The 21,517-nt window shown below is 36.4% G+C and overlaps 1 protein-coding gene across 1 annotated transcript; it reads left to right on the top strand.

The window, feature by feature from the left end:
• Window positions 1-13,830: 13,830 nt before the first annotated feature.
• vgll2a (vestigial-like family member 2a) lies at window positions 13,831-21,155 on the top strand. The gene is given in 5 exon segments (XM_028039584.1): window positions 13,831-14,140; window positions 15,106-15,352; window positions 17,299-17,793; window positions 18,859-18,905; window positions 18,907-21,155. Coding segments are annotated over 5 exon segments (1,011 nt in total). The 5' UTR covers window positions 13,831-14,062; the 3' UTR covers window positions 19,051-21,155.
• The last annotated feature ends 362 nt before the right edge of the window (window positions 21,156-21,517 follow it).

Genomic DNA, 21,517 nt, shown 5'->3' on the forward strand with positions numbered 1-21,517 from the left:
TTTGCGTGGATATAAAATATCTAATCTATTTGGAAATATGTTTGTCGATAGCAAAATTTCTGTCTTCTCTCATGAAATCCTGTATGTCTGTTTGGTTTTATCACGGTGGTGTGCTTCAGTGGGCAGGTCAGTTTAATCAGGAGTGTTTTATTGCTCCCACGTCTATCAAATTGATTTAGTAATTAAGTTTCTGGTTTCTATCTGTGTTAGAATGAAAGAGTAACAAATTACACCTGGATACGTTTGCAGAAATGGTCCACAAATAAACATGTTTTCAGTGAACATAATGAGCATCTTATTACTAGAACAAAAAAATTCTGTAATTATAACTCAGGTTTGCCCCTGGATTTAATTTTCAATGACCGCAGTTTGGTCTGGTGCACCAATGAGTCAACCAGTTACCTCCTGCCTGATTCTCGGTAAACCTCTTCATGCCCTCAGCCTCAAATGAACACAAAAAAACATTTTTTCTCCATTATTCTCCTGTCCCTCTGCTGCCTTATGAAGGTTTTCAGCTGTTTTAATCTGTCTCTTTTCATGCTTCCTTCAACTTTTGAGGACATTTACTGGCGAAATGCACTTCAGAGCCCCTCGCTCTAACCTTAACGCAACTTGATTAAATTTTATGTGTCCCCTTTGGTTAAAGCACACAGACAACCTTGCGGCGTTCTGCTTTAAAATAACCTCTTTGAGATAACTTTGGTTTTTTAATCCTGTTTTCTTTTGTCAAATTTATATTCATTTTGAAATGTCATGCTGCTTAAAACTTAATTCCTATCCTCATAAAGCATGTTGTAAGAATTTAAAGGGGACCTAATATACAAAATTTATATTTTGCATGTTTTTGTTCGTCCATTTGTGTCTCGACTTCTTCTAAAAACAGCCAAAGCCAAATTTATTTTAGAAGAATAAAACATGCTTTTTGTTCAAAATGGGTTGAAAACATTTTGGGTCAAAATGTTACAGAAAATGTTGTACAGAACTTACTGCTGTATGTTCTGTACAATGGCTGCTGGAAAAGACGTGTTTGTTGTCGACTTAGAATCCAGAAATTTTGACTTTGAAAAGCAGAAGCTCCACTTCTTCTTTTCAAAGATGAACAGTTGTATGATTGCACATCTATCTGCAGCCATTTTAACATGTGAGTGTAAATGTTGAGTTAGGAGGCGTGGCCTGCAACAGCTCATTTGAATTTAAAGTGACAAGCCGCCTTAAAAAGAGCTCAAAATTGGCAGAACTGATCAGACTGAAATCTCATTATCTAAGAATAATTTTGCACAACAAACATAATTAACAGGTTTTGTATAGGCCGTAGACCTGTCCCAGCCTGTTCTAGGAAGCAGCCAGTGCACCTTTATGTTCCTTAAACTGCAGAAATCTCCGTGTTTCACAGAAGACCTTTCAGATAAACATGACTGGGTCTAACTTTGGCTCTCAAGAAGAAGGGGAGCCACATGACTTTTGATTCATGAAGAGCCTTATAGAGCTGTCACGCTGGAGGCAGGTGTCTGTTCTTCACCCCGGCAGATAAAAACCGGAGTCTGACCTCATCCCTAAACACTGCAACATGGCGGCCGGGTGCTGTGGTGAGTCACTGAACTCTCACACTGAGGTGCCCGGACCTTTTCTAAATGTTGGGTTGAAACCTGATCGGCCTGGCGAAGCTGCAAAATGACGTCCAGAGTTATGGCCTGCCATGGTGATGGATGGCCTGACTCTGGAGCCAGTGCCAGTTCTTTCTGTTGCCACATTTGTTTCTGATACCTGGACAATTTAATTAGTGCCAGCCAGAGCTTCTGCTGCTTACAGCTCTAAAGGCCATAAACAGATCATTATGTTTCTGTAAAACTTTGTTCCTTTGCAAACAACTCGCTCATTTAGTTTGTAAGAAAACTGATGCTGAGGCAAGGCTACATTTATGATCTGACAGTTGTTTTAAATAAGCAAACAAGCTTCTGTAAGAGCAGACGATATGCCACACCCCCTTTTAAACACCTCCATCAACAACTCAGTTAAAAGTTATTTATTTCATAAATATGAGAAAATGTCCAACAATAAAAGTTCTAGTAATGATACGTCCAGTAGGTGGTGATGCATTGTGGGAGTTTGATTTTCTTTTAACAAGGCAAATGAGCTGCTGGCCATGCTCAAAGTTTACACTTGCATGTGATAATGGCTTCAAATAGATGCACAACTATACAATTGTGGATCTTTGAAAAGCATTATTGGAGCCTCCTGCACAACCAGCAAGAATGCAGCCAGTAGTTTCTGGATGGCAGGTTAACAATAAAACATTTGTCTTTTCCAGCAGCCATTGTACAGCAGTAAAACCAGCTGACCAAACGTTGGGTTGCTAGGTAACAGGGCTGATTTGTGACGCTACATTCCAGAGGTTTTTGAAACGACTCATTCACTGTAAAAACACAAACTCTCACTCATATTTTTGGTCTAGTTTCTAGTGCAAATATCTTAGTACACTTGAAATAAGACAAAATAAGTTTTCAGCAAGAAATATGAGCTTGTTTTAAGTCAATAGTTTCTTAATAATGATGAAAAAGTACAAGTTCCACTAACTGATTACTTCACTTATCAGGAGGAAAATGTCTTATTATAAGTGAAACAACCTGCCAGTTCATTTTTTTTTAATTTAGTATATTTAATATAATTTAAGTTGGGCCACAGACATCCACCATTTCTGTACCCAACAGACTTGGGAACCCAGACATTAAACGTGGCATTAAAGGCAGTAAGGACTTTAGAGGAACGTTATAATTTTTGTTGCTGAGATTAAACTAAAACATTTAGTAAACCAACAAACCAGAAAACATTTGACCTAAAACTTTCTTTAGAAACCTTTCTGCCTTTTGTTTTTATTAAGGAAAACACCTGAGACTGTTTTCAGGACCCACAAGAAATTGACCTTTCTGCTTTTTTCATTAAAATATATCATGTTTAAATCACAAAAATTAAGAATAAAGAAATTATTTTGGTGTTTAATTGGAAAAACTGAATTTTTAAACATTTTCTCACCAATAGTAAAATAACATCTTTTTGTTTTACTCAGAGGTTTTATTTTAAAATATCTAAAACTATTTCTAGTTTTAGATAGAAAGGTCTCACTAAATATTTCACTGCAAAAATCGTTTTTTATTAAACTTTCCTAATCCAGTAAAAAGTCAAATCATGCTGCTTGGTTGCTAAACCAAAGCAAAATTTGAATTTCCTTCTAAAACACTGAACTTTTTGTGCTTTTTGAAGTAACTAGTTGAGTCAATTTCGCTCTTGTATGACTTTTACTGTTATTAATAATGTCTTGTGATAGGTAAACAAAAATATTACAAAATTTTTATTCTAAAATTCTAATTGGGTTATGAAAAAAACACTCGTCTACCTGTGACTTATGTTGTTTTTGCTTTTACCATATAAAATATAAGATGACCTTTTTCCAGTTACACAGATCAATAACTCATTTACCTATTATTAATAATAAATATTCATTACATTGAACAAATCAATGGAAATTACACAAATGGGGTTGCTAGGTGATGAACTGGTCTCAGGTGGGGTTGCTAGGCAACGGCACAACGCCCCTTGATTGTGACTCAACAACTGGGAGGTTTTTGAAATGGCTAATTCTCCAGACACAAAAATATGTCTGTGTGCTTTCTTAGTTTTTTATTTTTGTTTTGTTTTTTTAAGGGCATGTGTTTTTTTTTTTTTTAGAAAGCCGTTAAAACTAAAATGAAAATATGAAAATGTTCAAAGTGTGAATTTTGTATAATATTTCCCCTTTAAATTGTTGTTTTTGTTTTGTTCTTATCTGATATTAAAATTAGCCTAATGATGTGAAATATTTAATTTTGTCAAAAGAGACCACCTGTAAAGAAACAAATGTTTTTTTCTCTTTTCATCTTTATTTTTTTTGTGAGTTGTAATTCTTTGCTCTGGATTTTTAAAGGTTTTCTGCTCTCTGCGCCGCTCTGACTGATCTGCAGCAAGTGCCTGCAGAGAGTCCAGTGTCTCATACTTTTCTTCAGAAATGAATTGTGACAAGCCGTGAATTCCTCCCCTCGCTACACCAACCTGAATTCCTCATTTATGGACTGTGCAGTTCAACTTTTTATTGAGACACTATCGCAGGATTTGTGTTCAGGAATCTGTGTCATGTTGGACACAATCCCACGAATGTGGCTCGGTTTTAACGCCGGTAACCCAGTAATGCAGCTGTAGCTCAGATTTCTGGACTCGATCCGTTAGCTGTCTCTGTGCTTGTTTGCATTCTGCTAATTTCAGGTTACATTAACCGCGTTGAGCTGCTATTAACACATAGTTAAGTCACTTACAGGATTATTAAAAGGAATCATCACAATGTGTGTAAATTAATGGAGCAAAATTTGCTGTCAATTATGATTCTAGCTTGTATTTGCAACTTTAAATACATACATACTCGATATAATGCAGCACAGTTAGTTAAAAAGTAACAGGAACATTTTGGGTTTTATAAACTGCTATAAGAGAAAAAATGGGGTTTTATTTTCAAAGTCATTTTGTTTTTTATATAAGTACTCCAAGCTAAATGCTAAGTTTCAAACTAAATGTTTAGTTTCAAGATAAATAAATTTTACAAACCTAATATTACATTTTGAGACAAATATTTAACTCAACTAAATACTTAGTTTTGAGCTAAATATTTATCTTGCTAAATAGCTATTTAGTTTATATCCTAAATATTTAACTTGCAAATTAAATATTTAGTTAGCAAGCTAAATATTTAGCTTACAAATTAAACATGTAGCAAGCAAAATATTTAGCTCCAAACTAACTATTTAGATCTAAAACAAATATTTAGATTTTTGTTAAATATGTAGTTTACAAACTATACATTCAATTTGAAGCTAATTATTTGGTTTGCAAACTAAATATTTACCACCTAACTAAATGTTTAGGTCCAAGCTAAATATGTAGTTTATAAATTAAATATTGAATTTGGAGCTAAATAATTAGTTTGCAAAAATAAATATTTAATTAGCAAGCTAAATATGTAGCTTGTGAATTAAATATTTCATTTGGACCTCTGACAATAGTTTGTAAGTTTGTGGTGCCAGGAGAAACTTTAGTATTCTACTTGACACACGATTGGCCGATTAGTTCAAAGTAGCCAATCCAAAATCAGCATTTGTTTTTCTTGATTCTGATTGGCTGCATCTCCAAAATCAGAAATAAGGAAGACTGTTGATGTTAGCTCCTGCTGTGTGCATATTAAGACATATTTGGGTAATTAAAATCTACAGTTATAAATGTTTTTAGATGCAGTCTTAAAATTTATGGATTTCTTCTACTAGTAGAAAATTTCATCCCAGTCTCTTATAGTTGTTTTCTAAATATTTTTGTTGAACTTTGGTTCTTTGTCATCATTTTTGTGAGCAACACCTGAACAGTTAAAACACTGCAGACGTTCATGTCTGTCTTGTCATTTTTGGCTTAAATGATCTCATAACATCTATTATCCAAAGGTACTATTATAGCTAATGCTTGCATATTTTCATCATTGTATTATTTACAAAAACCTTCAAATGTTCTTTTGGCAAGCAGAACAAAAAACAAACCTCTTAGAGCTGAGACGTTTTTGAGCATTTCACATAAGCTGTTGTTGGATGGATTTCCGTCCGTCATGATTCTGATAACAGAAAGTTGGGTCGCGCTCGTCGGCCAAAGCCTGAGGATTCTCAGCATTCCCTGCAGCATAGCAGCCGCGCTTCGCAGTGTTTCTGCAGCTTGTTAAGGGGGGATGCCAGGCATGGTTCTGCCCGGGTATATTTTCATTCAGTCTGAATGCTTGGCACACTGGGACGGTAAACAGAGAAGCAAGGTGGGCATAGATGGCATAGTTACTTTGCACTTGTATGCGATGAGAGAAAACATTCATTAACGGATCTAATTTACATTTCTCACGGAGGCGGCGCCGCGCTCAGGCTGTGTAATTAACACCATTCAGATGTTTGGTTGTTTTAAACAAAGAATTGCAGAAATTTGATGCTCCTTTTTCTCTGCTGCTGCAGCCACAGACTGTCTCTGTGGATATTTCCAATCAGCAGCAACAAATTCTGTCTGATATCACTTTTAAAGGTTAAAGGTCAGCTGTTATGCTTTCTTGAAGAGGTTGGGATAAGTCTATGGGTGATACAAAACATGTCCATGAACAAAATAATTCTTAGATAATGAGATTTTGAGCTCCTTTCAGAAAGAGATGCATTAAGGCTCTGTCACTTTAAATCCAAAGAAACTGCTGCTGGCCACGCCCCCACCTTAAAGTTTACACTCACACATGAAAGTGGCTGCAAACAGATGTGGAATTATACAACAGTGCGTCTTTGAAAAGCAGAAGTGGAGCCTTCTGCGCAACCAACTAGAATGCAACAAGTGGTTTCTGCTTGGTACGTCAACAACAAAACACTTTTTTTTCCAGCAGCCATTGTACAGCAGTAAAACCAGCTGACCGAACATGTTCTAGTTTGGTTGCTGGGTAATGTGTTTGGACTTGCAGTAGCTGGTGTTGCTAGGTAACGGCATACTGCCTATCGATTGTGATTTAACATTTGGGAGGTTTTTGAATCGGCTCACTCACTGCAAAATCAAAAATCTTACAAAGTATTTTTGTTCTTGTTTCTAGTGCAAATATCTTTGCAAACTTGAAATAAGACATAATTATTTTACAAGTATTTAGTTTTAAGTCAATAATTCCTTAATATTGTTGAAAAAGTTTTAGTTCCTCTGGTAGATAAAATTTTTTCATGGGAAAAATGTCGTATTACAAGTGAAATAATCTATCAGTGTAACTTGTACTTTTTCAACAGTATTAAGGATTTATTGACTTAAAACATACTGGACATTTTTTAATGAATTTTTTCTTTTATTTACTTAAAATTTCCTTTTGCACTGCAGAAACACAAAATCTTACCAAATATTTTTAGTTTAGTATGTAGTGCAAATATCTTAGTACACTTTAAATAATAAAAAAATAGCTTGAAAGTATCTTTTCAGCAAAATTTAAGAACTTTTTTCTGAGTCAAAAATTCCTTAATATTGATGAAAAAGTTCTACCTATTAGTGAAATAATCTGCCAGTGGAACTTGTGCTGTATCAACAATATTAAGGATTTATTGACTTAAAACAACTTAGAAAGTTACATGCAAGTTAGTTTTGTCTCATTTCAAGATGTCTGCACTAGAAAAAAGAAATATAAACTATTTTGTGTGATAAGATATTCTGTTTTTGAAATGTTTTCTAGATGCCAAAAATCAGCTGGCTGTTTTTTTTTAGAAGTGGTAGAGACTCAAATAGAAGAACAAAATCATGCAAAATGTAGATTTTGCAAAATAGTTTCACTTTAAAACGTCTAGTTTGATTAAAACACCTCCATCCTGGACATATTATCGTTTCCCTGTGACTTTTTGTGTCCTTTTCTTGAGTCTGTTGAGCTCCTCTTTTCCAAGTATGGTCACTATGAGGGAGAGCTGTCGCTTGAGGGGCCTTTGGTGGAAATTAATGGGCTCCCGCCAAGGGCAGGAAAAGAGGAGACAGCTGGGCCTGTCAGCAGCGCCAACAGGAGCACGGAGAGGCCGACAGGGAGGCGAGGCTGCAGGGAGCAGAACAGCAGAGCCTCACCATGACGAGATGCTGCCCATGGAGGTAATGTTACAAAATGCAGAGTAAAAAATACTTAGATAAAAACACAATTTACAGTTTACGGTGAAAAAACAAGACGATGTCAAAGGTCACCTTGTGAAAACAACTGGAAGTATTTCTAATCTACTCCTGAATTCTTCCTCTATATGTAACAGGTTATATTTTACCAGAAGCTTCTATCGATGGAATGTAAAATTAAGACCCGGGAATCCAAACAACGCTTTTATTGCTGCCATAAATTGGTTTATTGTACATTTAAAATCGATTTAGCCTCAATGACACAATCAAAGCTTCGGCCTGAAAATCAAGCAGATTTTTTTTGAAGCTATCGGCTGAAATGAGGCTGGAAGCACAAATAGTTTTTTAAATAGTTGCTTTTAAAGCATCAAACATTTTAAAATGGTCTGGCACTGCAAAGAAACAAAGTCTTAACAGGTATTTTTGGTCTAGTTTCTAGAACAAATGTCTTAATAATACACTTGAAATAAGTTACAATCCACTTTTTAGCACAATATAAGAGTTAGTTTTATGTCAATAGTAGCTTAATATTGATGAAAAATTACTAGTTAGAAGTGAAATAATCTGCCAGTGGAACATTTTTCCGTATTATAATTTAATGCAGAAGTCCAATGATTCCTCTCCATCATTTATCTCTTAGTCACTGCATCAGTAAAGCATTTTTCATGTTTCACCTGAATACTAAAAGTCAGAGCGACTGCAGCATATTGCAGTCGCTCCATAAATTGGTGTGGACAGAAAAAAACATGGCCAAAAAAATCTGAAACTTTGAGATTAACCTCAAAACATTTATATAAAACACTTAGAAATTTCTGAGTTTCAAAAGTTAATAAGGTTCAACTTTTGAAGCTAAGAATTGTCCATGTTTTTTTGTAGAAAGTTTCTGAGATTAATCTAAAAATTTCTGTTTTTTCTTGTAATTTTTTTTACTTTTCTAGTTCAGAAATGTCCTTATTTTTTCTAGAAAATTTCTGAGATTGATCTAAAAATTTCTGAGTTTTTTTCTTGCAAATTTTCAGCTTTTGGAGGACAGAAAATCTGTATTTTTTTCTTGAAATTTTATGAGATTAATCTCCAAATTTCTCACCTTTTTGGAAAAAACTTACTCCTCCTTTTATCTACAATGTTCCTAATTCCACTGTGTGTATTAACGGATATTAAGGTATTTCAGGTTTGAACCACTAAAATAAGCAAATATGAGCAATGAATACTGGGGTTCACTCTATATAAAATCTTACAGGAAGACACTTCACTGTTTCTTATAGCTAATAACAGTTTGCTGGCGAAATATGAAGAAAAAATATTCTGCATAAAGCCAAGACTTTATGAAGTCTTGACTCTATTTTCACTCAGAGTAAAAATAGAGAAACTGCTTTTGTTCCTGTTTGTTTGGCCGATTTGTATCGATTAGAAAACTAAAGTTATGTTGGGAAAAGCTGTTTGTTTTTTTACAGGAGGTTTTTTTCTAACATGAAAGCTGGCCTTGAAAATCAACAAAGCTGATGAAGGTCCTTATAACCACAGATTTAGCAAATATCTTTTTAATTTAGCATCAACACAGGAACAGACACTAATAATAGAGAAAACATAAAAACAAAGAGACAGAAGAAAGCGAGTTCCTCCATTCTTCAAATTGCCAGAGAAGTGGAAGAGCGGAGAATAAAATATTCGTCCTGCAGGAACAGCTGTGCAGACAGTTGGACTTGCAGCAGTGGGTGTGATGGAGCGTCCAAAGCATTTCATTTTTTTATGAACATGACTTACCCAGCCTATATTTAGGGGCGTGAAGGACAAAATTATTTAGAGCTCATCTAATACATGCACAGATCTATATTAGATGAGCTACATAAAATCATTTAAATGCAAATTTCTTTCTTTCAAAAAAAATCTAATGTAAATAGTTTTTTTATTTTTATTTATGTATTAAACTGAACCAAATCTCATAATGTACACACTTAAACACTCGTTGTGAGAGCAGAGAGGTGGACAGATGAAGCTCCGTCCTTGATGAGACGCCGGTAAACGCAGGGTCACGGTCAGGTCTCCCTCCTCATCTGGTCCAACAAAACAGAAAGAGTCTCAATCAGAGCAGAAAATCAGCATTAAAGGCTCATTGTGAAAACCTTTACAACACGTCCAGCTTACAGTTATGATGTGTTACAAGATTATAATGTGGTTTTAAACATCATCTTTTGATGAACTATTTAAAATAAAGACTTTTTCACACGAAAGCAGGAAGCCTTGTGCCGAAAAAAATCTGTTATTTGATTAAAACGTCAATAAATCAGATCAAACTATTTCCCACTAAACTTCACGGACTCACAAGGTGCATAGAGAGATTCAAAGATTTGGGAGAAGACTCCAGAAACAGTCTGGAAAAAATGTTTCTTTGCAGGCCAACATGTTTCAGCTTGTTGCCTTTGTTTGGCAGATTTGCAAAAGAGAAGCGAAACTCCATGGTCTGCAAATAAACTTGTTTCCTAATAAGAAGAAAAAGTAGAAGTTACATGTGGAAATTACTTTCAAATGGAGTTTTTTTACTTTTGAAATTAAGAAATTTCCATGTTTTTTTGTTTTTAAAAGAAAATTTCTGAGATTAATCCAATAACTTTTGAGTGTTTTTCTTGCAAATTTTCATTTTTTGGAGCTCAGGAATTTCCTCGTTTTTTTCTAGAACATTTCTGAAGTTAAACTCAAAATTTTGCAGAAAATTAGAATTTTCTGCGTACAATGACCTCGATACGGCGTCGTTGAAATGGTTTGTGGTGTTTTACCAAAGACAAAAGAGAAGTGCTACAACCACTCTAATGTGACGCCACATTTTTGTTTACATTTCGTGAAGAAGGAAGTTATGCTCAGTGATTTAGTCAGAGGTTTTCAAGTCGTTTCATTCAGTAATTCTTGTTACAGCGCCACCACAGGCGAGGAGGGGAACTGGTTTTCAGTCAGTTTGGTTCATTTGACAGTGCAGTGTGAAAGCGACATAAAACATTTTGTAAATTTCCATCAGAAAACTCGGAAACTTTGATATTAAGCTTATAAATTGTATTTAAAAAGCTAGGATATTTCTGAAATTGAAAAGTAAAAAAAGTCTGAAATTTTCTAGAAAAAAACTCTGAAATTTTGAGATTAGTTTCAGAAATTTTCTGAAATTTCAGCCTGGAGTTTTAAAATTTTTGACTTTTGAAACTCAGAAATTTTCCAGTTTTGCTAGAAAATGTCTGAAATTAATGTCAAAATTTCTGAAATGTTCCCTGTGTACCATGGCTCTACTGCTGTACAGCTATTTGTTTCTGTTTAGCATTTTAACAATAATCTACTAAAAACTCCAGTTTTGATGGAAGTTGTTACACTGATGATTATCAATTAATTGTGTGTATTTAATCTGCTAAAAAACGTAGAAATTAAAAATAATATACAGATTTCCTCGCACATTACAAAGTTTTCACATTTAAGAAAAAACGTAAAGCCCTTGGTTTTGGACAGCCTTAAAATTACTTAAAGCCAGCCCTTGAGTGTTTTTCTTGTAATCCAGTTTAATCTGAAGAGCGTCAAACACCTGCTTCTTCCAATAACCTTCCCTCAAATCCGTCAAACCGGTGAGTGACAGCGGTGACGACACCAAAAGTCCTGATTGAAAATTCCTCATTGAACCTTGGCCGACCCGGTTCAATAATACTCTGAGCCCGATGGCTGAATGGAGCCTGAGAGATGAGCTGAGCTGAGCCTCAATGGGAGATATTTTGGGTTTTAAAGCTTCTCTAGGCCAATCCTGCAGGGGAACAGGTGCGCTGGTTGCTGGAAGAGGTCAGCTGAACAGCAGAAGGAGAAAAATCACAACAAAAACTTTACGTTTCTTGGATTGCTGCACAAATAACTATTAATAACTATAACAGATTACCTAATTAACAAATATAGACATACAGACCTACATAGTGAGAATGTCCACACCTGACCAAGTAAAGATGATTTTTATGGGATAGAATGAGGTTATGTTGGTGCATTTTATGGAAATCATTGATAAATACAGTATGATAAAGATCAAAACCTTTGAGGTTTTGGAGCTGGATGGTGGAAGAAAACAAAAATGCATTCTCATATATTTATAAATATTGTAATTTGATATTATTAATGTGTTTAGTAGGAAGTTAAAGCCTAAGAAAAGAGCTGAGTAATTCCTTGTAACTGTTTTCCCTCTTTCATCGTTTAACTTTCACCGTTTTCACTCACATGACCCATTTTTAAAGTCCATTTAAAGTCCCTCTGCATCCCCAGAACCGAACATTCAGCTTCTGTTCACCAACAAACGTCCAGAAAACTGCAAAACTGCAGAAACACTGACTTCCTTTAAATCAAGGCTAAAAACCCGCCTGTTTACAGTTTACTTTGATTAATAATACACTGAAAAAAGAGACCAGCTTAAGAAATTTATTACATGTCATCCATCCATCAATTCATTCATTCATCCATCCATCCATCCATCCATCCATCCATCCATCCATCCATCCGGAGGTCCAGAGCAGAATGAGGATCACTGATAATTTGATGCTCAAAAATTGTTTTTTATAAACAAAATTATTTTATAAATTATGTTTATAAAAAACATATTGTTTTATTTGTGTTTAGTTCATCACACAACCTGCACCTGAGTCCTTGGTAGTCAACAGTATAATATCTAATAATTCTAGTTTTCATAAATCTGATATTAGTAAAACCTGCAGTCTGTTTGTAATGTGAGAAAAAGTTTTGAGGGTAAAATCAAATTCATGCAGAGCTTAATTCAGAGCTTAGATGATAATTATAAGAGACTTTCAGCTTAATAAAATAAATTATGGCTATTTAAGCATTTTGAAAACTTTACATGATTTTAAATTAACGTTTGCTTGTTTTGAGACGATAAACACATTATTACGAGTTTTGGGTGCAATAGATGGTGACCAGCAACTTCCTGGCTCAAACTGGAACCAAACAATCTGACCTCTTGAATTCAGGAGGCCGCTGAGAGATCCCAGGAGTTCGTAGCTTAACATTCTTCTCATTGGTTGGTTTAATTTGTTTACTCTTTCAATTAGCAGGTGGTGGCTGTGACATTCTTTGCAGCTGCTCTGGAAACTTACAACTAGGAGGAATGAGAGCAGCACTGCACCCATTCTAAATATAACATTTCATTTGAAGTGGCTTGTTTATTTGAGCTTTAGCTGGCCGATAGTATCAATTCTACAATTTTAGGGAATGTTTGGGGTCTGAGCGACACTGACATCAGATCAGGATGCTTAATCCCTGCTCTCCGCTTTTTGGATGATATTTTATTACATTTATGTCATTCAGAGGGATTGCATTTCCTCTAATGCCTGAAAAATCCAGGAAGAAACTTTGTGCATGAAAGTCTTGTCAACCTGCATTACGTCTGGAGCTAAATTGGGGCCATAAAGTTTGTTCAAAAGAAAAAAATATTAAAACTGAAAAAAAAGAAGATTTGAAACTGAACAATTATTTCTGAAGGAAAAATGAAAAAACTTGAACCTTTCTGAGTTTGAAAAGTCAAACATTTCAACTCTTGAATATCAGAAATTTTCTAAAAAGCTTTTGGAAGTTTCTGAGAATAATATCAAAATTTCTGAATTTTTTTGACAGAAATGTTCACCTTCTTTTTTATTGTCTTACCTACAGTGGCCCTAATGTGCTTCCGTACGAAGATGTGATTCTGAAGGAGCTATTGTTTCTGGAGGGAATCAACTCGGCTGCTGTCTGGATTATTCCAGGTTTCATTTGTTTATTTGAGCTGATAAATAATTTTATTTCTGACGTTTCTTCTTCTGTCCTCAAACTGCGTGGTCAGCTGTAAGAACCTTTCACAAAAGAGATGAAAACGCGCCCAAATACCCCAAGAAAACGAATAAAATTATATATATATATATATATATATATATATATATATATATATATATATATATATATATATATAAATCTGTGTCCTGCTAGAGGGGAGATATACAGAAATGAGCAGTGCACACATTTAAAACAAGTGGAATCATTTGAGGGTAAAAAATAATACTTCAAACGTTTACTGGAAAAGTTTGGAGCAGCTGCAGCTTCTGATTTGTTTCATGTTTCCTAATTAAAAGCCCATTAAGGCAGAGGTGGAGCTCTGGCTCCTGATTGGTGGGTGTGTGCGCGTGCTGTGGGAAGTGGAGGGGCCGTGGGGTCGCTCCTTGTCGGGTCCGGGCTGCAGTACTGCGCGTAAGGAGCGCAGAGCGCGCAGAGGAGTTGAGCACCGGCTTGGACTTTACCGATTCTGTCTCTCCGTCCGACCTGAGCGTCTCGATGACGCTTGGTTCTTCTTCGTGAGTTGTTCGCCATGAACTGCCTGGATGTGATGTACCAAGTGTTTGGTCCTCAGCCTTATTTCAGCTCCTACAGCCCCTACCACCACCAGGTACGCTGCATTTCCGCACGGCTTCTCTTCACGTCGGTCTAAATTCATGATCTTAATTAAACTCAGTTTAGATTGTTTTTTTTTTAAGTGACCAGCGGTTCAAATCCGTCTAAAACTTCATCATAAGGTCATAAAAAGACGTTTTCTTCAACTTAAAGAAGTTACTGAACATGTAAAACTGGGTTGGTGGATATTTTAAAATACTTTTAATGAATAAAAAATGTAATTATCTGCAAGCAAATCAGTCAGATTTTACACAGTTTTCCATTTATTTATATCTTGTTGCATAAGTTAAGAATATTAAAATAAAAACGATTTTTAATTGCAGTATTTCGAAGTTTTATGCATTTATTAACACAGTATGCATTTAAAATATATATCATAGTAAATACACCCAGCTAATCTATATAGCTGTAAGGCAGGAGTACTAAGGCTAATTGCATGTAAAATAAAAACTAGTTTGTAAATATTTTAGATTTGTGTCTGTTTTCTGGTCTGTTCAGACTTTTTACAAATTTTTCTCTCTCTGTATAAAACTCTCAGTCAACATGCAGACATGTTTCACATAGTGTGAAGACTCACTCTGTCCGCCACCTAAACACCCGCCGCCGTCATAATGAACAGTTTCACAGCTGATTCTTTAATTTCACAGAATATTTCCACATGCATGTTTAAGAATCCTGCGTACATTTTGGCTTTTAATCAGAAAATATAAGCAGCAAAACTGATTTCACCAACTTGCACGTTAAAAACATCAGGAAACAAATCATTTCAAAGTTTCTGTGTCGGTTTTAGATGTGGAATTCAAACTAAACGTCACCCGTGTCATCAGATCCTGAAATAAACCTCTAAGAGGTTTGCAGGTCAGAGGTCAAGGGTTTTTTTTAGGTTGGCAATAATAACAGGCAGTAAGTTGCATCAAAACAAACAAGAACACACATGATGCATGTCTGTTTTTACTCCAGAAGCTGGCTTTCTACTCCAAAATGGAAAACCCCCAGGAGCTCAGCAGCCGACTCGGCCCCTCGGGGCCGCCGGCCATCAAAGAGGAGGACAAGGAGCTGCCGCCGGGCGCCGAGTACCTGAGCTCCCGCTGCGTCCTGTTCACCTACTACCAGGGCGACATCAGCACGGTGGTGGACGAGCATTTCAGCCGAGCCCTCAGCCAGACGAGCGCGTACCCGACGCCCAGCGGGAACAAGGCGCCCAGAGGTTCGTGGATCCGTCGTTCAGCCGGTTCAACCAACTTCAATAATCTGCAAACGGAGTCCAGCTGAACTTGGAGTCGGTTTCTACTTCAACACTGCAGCCATACGATGGTTTAAAGTCCAATATTTACGTCTAAATCAGTTTTTAGTGCAAACAGAAGAAGTATTGTGGGACAGAAACGATTAATCGATTATTAAAATAATCATCAACTATTTTAGTGATCAACTAATCTTTAACTGGAGTACACAGACTCAATAAAAAGGCTATTTGTAGAAAAACTACATATTCAGAGCAGTAATTCAACCAAAACTGAACAATACAATGTTGGAAATCTTTCATTGTCATCCGATTTGATTTTTAGTATCACGATTTGATTCAGAAACTAATTTATCTATTCAAACATTTTAGATATTGTGTTTAAAATCTGTAAGTGACAAGAGGAAAAGACTTTTATTTAAACAAATGAGTTGATTAAAAACAGAGTCTCATTAAAGCCCAAAGTATTGGAATAAAAGAAGAAAACTCCTGATTTCATCACTGCTGCTTTGTGCAGTGAGACAGATTTCAGATCAGTTTATCGGCACAGAAATGGATCGATCAGGGTTTCCCTAATCGATCAATTTCTTGTTTTCTTTGAGTGGTGAGCTGCAAATTAAAATAATGATTGAGTCCAATTTCTTTTTCCTATAACAAAGTCAACATGTAGCAGAGAAAATAATGTGCTACAGTTTTTCTGTTGGAGGTTGTTTTGGATCCAACAGAAATTTAAGGAATTATAAGATTTTTTTTATTGATTCTTTATCCAGGCCTGCGTCTCTAATCTTTATTTATTTTCTATGAAACTCAGTCATTTGATAATTCAAGCTGTTGGTTATTAGACAGAAAAATATTCAACCTTTTCTGCCTTTGACCTGCTAATCACCGATCAGAGCCGATCACAGGAAAACATTTAAAGGTTTTATAATGTTAATTTGTTTTCTATTTGCAGATTTGCATAAATCCCAGATTTATCCTCTTAATGCTCTATCTTTATGCTTCATATAAACAATTTTTACACAATAAATCAAGTTTTTCTTCTCAAATAACGACAAATTGATTAAAACAATTGTACTAAGATATATTTTTTCACTGTAAACCACAGTGAGGTTTACTTTTTAAATGCGTTTGCACAAAACCTTTAAAATTACATTTTATTTTTATGTAACTGAATTAACTTTAGACTCAACAAGTAGATTTGCTGTGTTCAGAGAAAACTATTAGATTTTTCATTGCTTCCCAAATTCTGGTGTAAATACATTTTGTTGGCAAACAGCATGTTAAATATTATATATTATATTTAAACTCCTTATACATTTATATACTCATTTATTTATTTATTAGGCTCTTCAACTTGGTAAACTTTATTAGGCTTCTTAAACCTCAATGTTTACACTCACACATGAAAATGGCAGCAAACAGATGCACAATTACACAACCGTATATCTTTGAAAAGCATTAGTTGAGCCTTCTGCACAACCAACAAGAATTCAGCCAGTGGTTTCTGGATGGTTAAGTCAACAACAACAACACACTTGTCTTTTCCAGCAGCCATTGTACAACAGTAAAATCAGTTAACAAAAATGTGCTGGAGCTCAGCGTGGGTTGCTAGGTAACAGCCGACGTCTACTGGGGTTAGTAGGGAGTGCCTGCTGATTTGTAACATATTTTGAAGGGTTTTGAAATGGCTCATTTTCCAGACGCCAAAAATCATTAACTTATTGCCAAGAAACATCCAGTTTGTTTTTTAAGCACTTGTTCTGTTTTTAGAAGCAGCAGAAAAACAAATGAATGTACAAAAACATGCAGAATTTGAATATTTAAAAGTTTGAGTTCTTCGGACTGCGTTTTGTCTTTCCTAAACATTTTACGGAATGTTTTTTGAAGTGACTCCATGATTTGGGTTTTCTCAGACGGCTCCTTCCCCATGAGTCAGAGGAGTTTCCCTCCATCGTTCTGGAACAGCTCCTACCAGCCGGCGGTCTCCTCCACGCTGGGCGGCGCTCTGTCCGCCCCCCATGCAGACATCTCCTTCCCCGCCGACCCCTACTCCTCCAGCTCCCTGCACAGCCACCTCCACCAGCCCAGCCCCGACACCTGGCACCCGTCGCACCACCACCATCACCACCACCACCCTTATTCGCTAGGGGGCGCCATTAACGCTCAGAGCTCCGCCTACTCTCGCCCAGGCGTCCACGAGATGTACGGCGCGGCGTTCGACCCGAGGTACGGCTCCCTGCTGGTGCCGTCGGTGAGGTCGCACCACCGGCTGTCGTCGGGCAGCTCGGTGCCGGGGCCCAGCACCTCACCCTGCGACCTCGGCGGGAAGGGGGAGTCGGGGACGGGGTCGGCCTGGAGCGGCGCCTTCGCCGGAACTGGAGCGGAGATCGGACTCAACATAGACACAGGTACGTTACGTTAATCCTCAGAAATCAGTCGACATCTTTCATTAAAGGGATAGTTCAGTGTTTCAGCTGGGGTTGTGTGACAGAGAAATTAACAGGCAGTATCTTACTTCCTGTAGAAATCGGAGAACTCAGTTTGAGTGAACAGCTACTGGGCGTAAGCTACTGCAGGAAAAGACACTGAAGAAAACACTAAGCGCAACTTCCTTCTTCATGAAATTTAAACAAAAATGAAGTTGCATCAAATTTTAGCAGTTGTTTTCTCGACCAACCACATTTTAGCAAAACGTTGTCGATATTCCACTAATTTAAAAAAAAACAATTGCACAATTATGACGTTTCTGTTAAATAAGAAACGGCATTAAAATCCCACATGAATAAGTTGCGATAAGTCACTAAAAACATGCCTCTTCCTGTCATCTTCCTCTTTGTCGTTTTCGCCAGTAGTAACATCCGGCTGTTGATCATGTGACTCGTGTGAAGAGAAAAAAAGTGTTTCCTTTGCAGTTTTGCAAAATAACTGTCAACTTCAATGCATCCCAGCGTGAAAACTTGAGTTTTTTTCCTAAATTTCCATGTTTCCATTAAGTGAACTTATGAACCAATTTGTGTGATTATAAGTTTAATGTAATCGCAACTATGGCATAAAACTAGAATTAAATGAAAATTTTTTTCTGTCCGTCGGGTCGACTTACACAAAGTGCTTTTAACGAACAAAACGTCCGTCAGTCGGCACCTTCACTCCAGCTGTCAGCTCCATTTTCTGCTGCTGTTGCTTTTTTCCTCCTTCTTCGCCTCGGGCCACTTCCTACTGCTTTTATCAACAAGCTTTTGTCAGTGTCTAATCTTCCTTTTCTTGCCTTTATCTTGTCTCGCTCTTCCTCCCTTTCTTTCTCATCTTTCTCAGGTCTGCAGGCGCAGGATAAAACCAAGGATTTGTACTGGTTTTAGAGACTCTTGCTCACCTTCCTCTTTCTATTTTGGCCTTTTTCTCCCTCCAACTCTAAGAAACCGTGAGGCAGAAATCCGTTTTTTAAGGGGGTGTAACAGCTTCTGGTCTGCTTGCAGCTCTGTGCTACAGTGGACTGTGCAGCAGCGGCGGCGGCGGCAGCAACATGCAGCCCTGCTGAGCTGAATGCCGACAGCGTGGATGCTAAGCAAGCGTGGATTCAGAAAGCCAGGAGGGAAACCGATCTGAACGGATACGGACAAAGACAAAAGCCTCTGTGCTTCTGTGACAGGGAGGGACTACATTCCTGAGCTGGGAAAAAAAAGAAACGTCCGGAGGGACAGACGGACAGAAACACATGTGGGTTTCGCACTCGAAAGACTTGGCAGACCCTTCCTTACTGGGAGTGTGTTATGGCTATGCTGGTGTTCAGGACGGACCTGGCAGACGATGAAAGCAGGAATAGTCTGGACACTTTGGGGGGAATCGCGTTCCGACTGGACATATCAGCTCAGAAACAAAAATCAGGATTTTTTGGACCTTAACTGATTTCTGAAGCATTTTAGCTGCAACATCAAACCTCATCCACATCCAAACCGTAACGAAGGTTTGAAAACGGCATCAAGGCGAAGCATGCTAACTGTAAATCCTGTTTTATGAGTGTACAGTCACATTGTCCTTAAAGGTATTGCACAAAGTGAATAAATTTCAAGTCTACAGATTCAGAAAGGATCGCAGCGAACAAGGTTTTATTTTTTATTTAGAAATCAAGCTTTTGACAGAACGCAGTTTCCTGGTTGACAATAAAAATATTTATGTTGTAATTATTTTAAAGTCAGACAAAGCGGGATACTGTTGAGTTTAAATATGGCTTTAAGTTAAAAGTATGTCAGCCGATATACAGTACAGTACCTATGAAACGTATTCATACTATTGGAGGTTTTAACTTTTTTATAACTGTTCATAATTTTTTTTATTTTTTAACCCTTTAATGTCAAAGTGAAATCAGATTTTTACCAAATAATAACAAACAGATGAAAACTATTTAACGTTAACATAAATATTCTCTTTTAAAGTTAATCAACAGAGGTCCATCCATTTGAAGTCTCACAATCAGTGGAATGGAGATCATCTGAGTCACGTTTAAGGTCCAATCGCTGGTTAATCACTATTTAATTGATCATGATTGATGTGTAACAGCAATAAAAGGGCAAAACATTTATTATTTTTAATTATCTGGAAAGTACTTTTAGTTATATTCGTATATTTTTATTTGTGTAGTTGCAAATTAAGCCAAAAGTCTGAAGTACCTGTCCGATAAATCGCTGATGATGTTCTGATTTCTTTTGTGCTCTGAAATATAATTTAGAAATTTAGCTTTGATTTCTTGAATATACTCAGAATTCCTCAAAAAATATAATTATATTTACTTTTTTTTATGATTTAAAATTATTTGAAGTTGAGCTGTGAAGATAAAATCTCTACGATTTACCCACCAGTGTAAAGCAAAATAAGAAAACTGTCAATAAAAGTAAAATCATCACTAAGTTCAAACTAAATATTTCATATCATCACCTTCCAAAAATAATGGCATAAGTCATTTTTGCCAAAAGTTATTTTTTTGGTTGTTTGTTTTTTTGCCTAAATCATCTTTCAACAAAAAAGTGGTGATTTTTGCAAAAAGAAGAATCACTTTGGCGATGATATGTCAACACACTCAGTTATTACACACAAGCTCCTTATTTGGTACCAATTGAGACGGAGAACAGGCACAAGGGGAGGACCAGAGCAGAATCTGGAGCTGTTCTTATTTTATATGCAAATATCACATAATTTCATTTCAGTTGTTCATCCTGCCTTCTGCTGAGTGTCTGCTACACAGCGGTTTGTTAGCTAATCCATGTCTCCTGTTGCCTATTTGACCCTAATGTGTGTGTGATGTCATTGTGATGTCATCTGAACCCACCCACTACATGTCTCTGTGAACATCTGCACCCACCTGACACGTAAAGAGACGCAACTTTCACCTGTAGTTTCTAAAACGCGCCACAGTTTGATGTAAAAATGGCTGATAAGGATACGGCAAGTCAGTACGTCACATAATGTCGCATTTACATCATCTGATAGGATCTAATTGGCTCACTGAAATATGTGGTGAATGTAATAATCTCACAAGACACTAATTATCCCCAGCTGCTTCAATAAGTAGCACCTGGTGGTGATTTTATTTCTCTGAATGCAAAACACGTCGACCTCATTCTCACCTCATTCTTTCTAGTTTGCGATCAAAGGTGCTGATTGGTTGATTGAAGAAGAAATGGAGAAAAAAGTGACTTCTCATTGAGAGGAATTGTTCAAATTGGGGGGGGAAAGTAAATGTTAATTAGGCCAAAATTATGGAAGAGGATAAGGGCCACTGTGACTTTAATCTCAGAATTTTATATTTAATTTCATAATTCTGACTTTTTCCTTATAATAACTTATTTAATAGCTTTAATTCTTGAACCCACTTATTTGTACTAAAGTTGTTTTCATGCCATTTTATTTCAAATAATATTTTTTGTTGTATTTTTGTTCTTAACTATAACTCCAAGACTTCAGACATTTACTAATGCATATTGTTACGCAACAAATAAATGATTTAACTTCACTGGTTTACAAAAAAAAGTCCATTTTCAGACTCGTAGCTGGATGGTAATTTAGATTAAATACGTTTTAGTTTCATATATGGATTAAAAAACGGTAACAAAGCCAGTAGAAATAAATTATTTGGATAGT

The sequence above is a fragment of the Xiphophorus couchianus genome, chromosome 15 (genome assembly GCF_001444195.1).
Source record: "Xiphophorus couchianus chromosome 15, X_couchianus-1.0, whole genome shotgun sequence".
Classification (NCBI taxonomy): domain Eukaryota; kingdom Metazoa; phylum Chordata; class Actinopteri; order Cyprinodontiformes; family Poeciliidae; genus Xiphophorus; species Xiphophorus couchianus.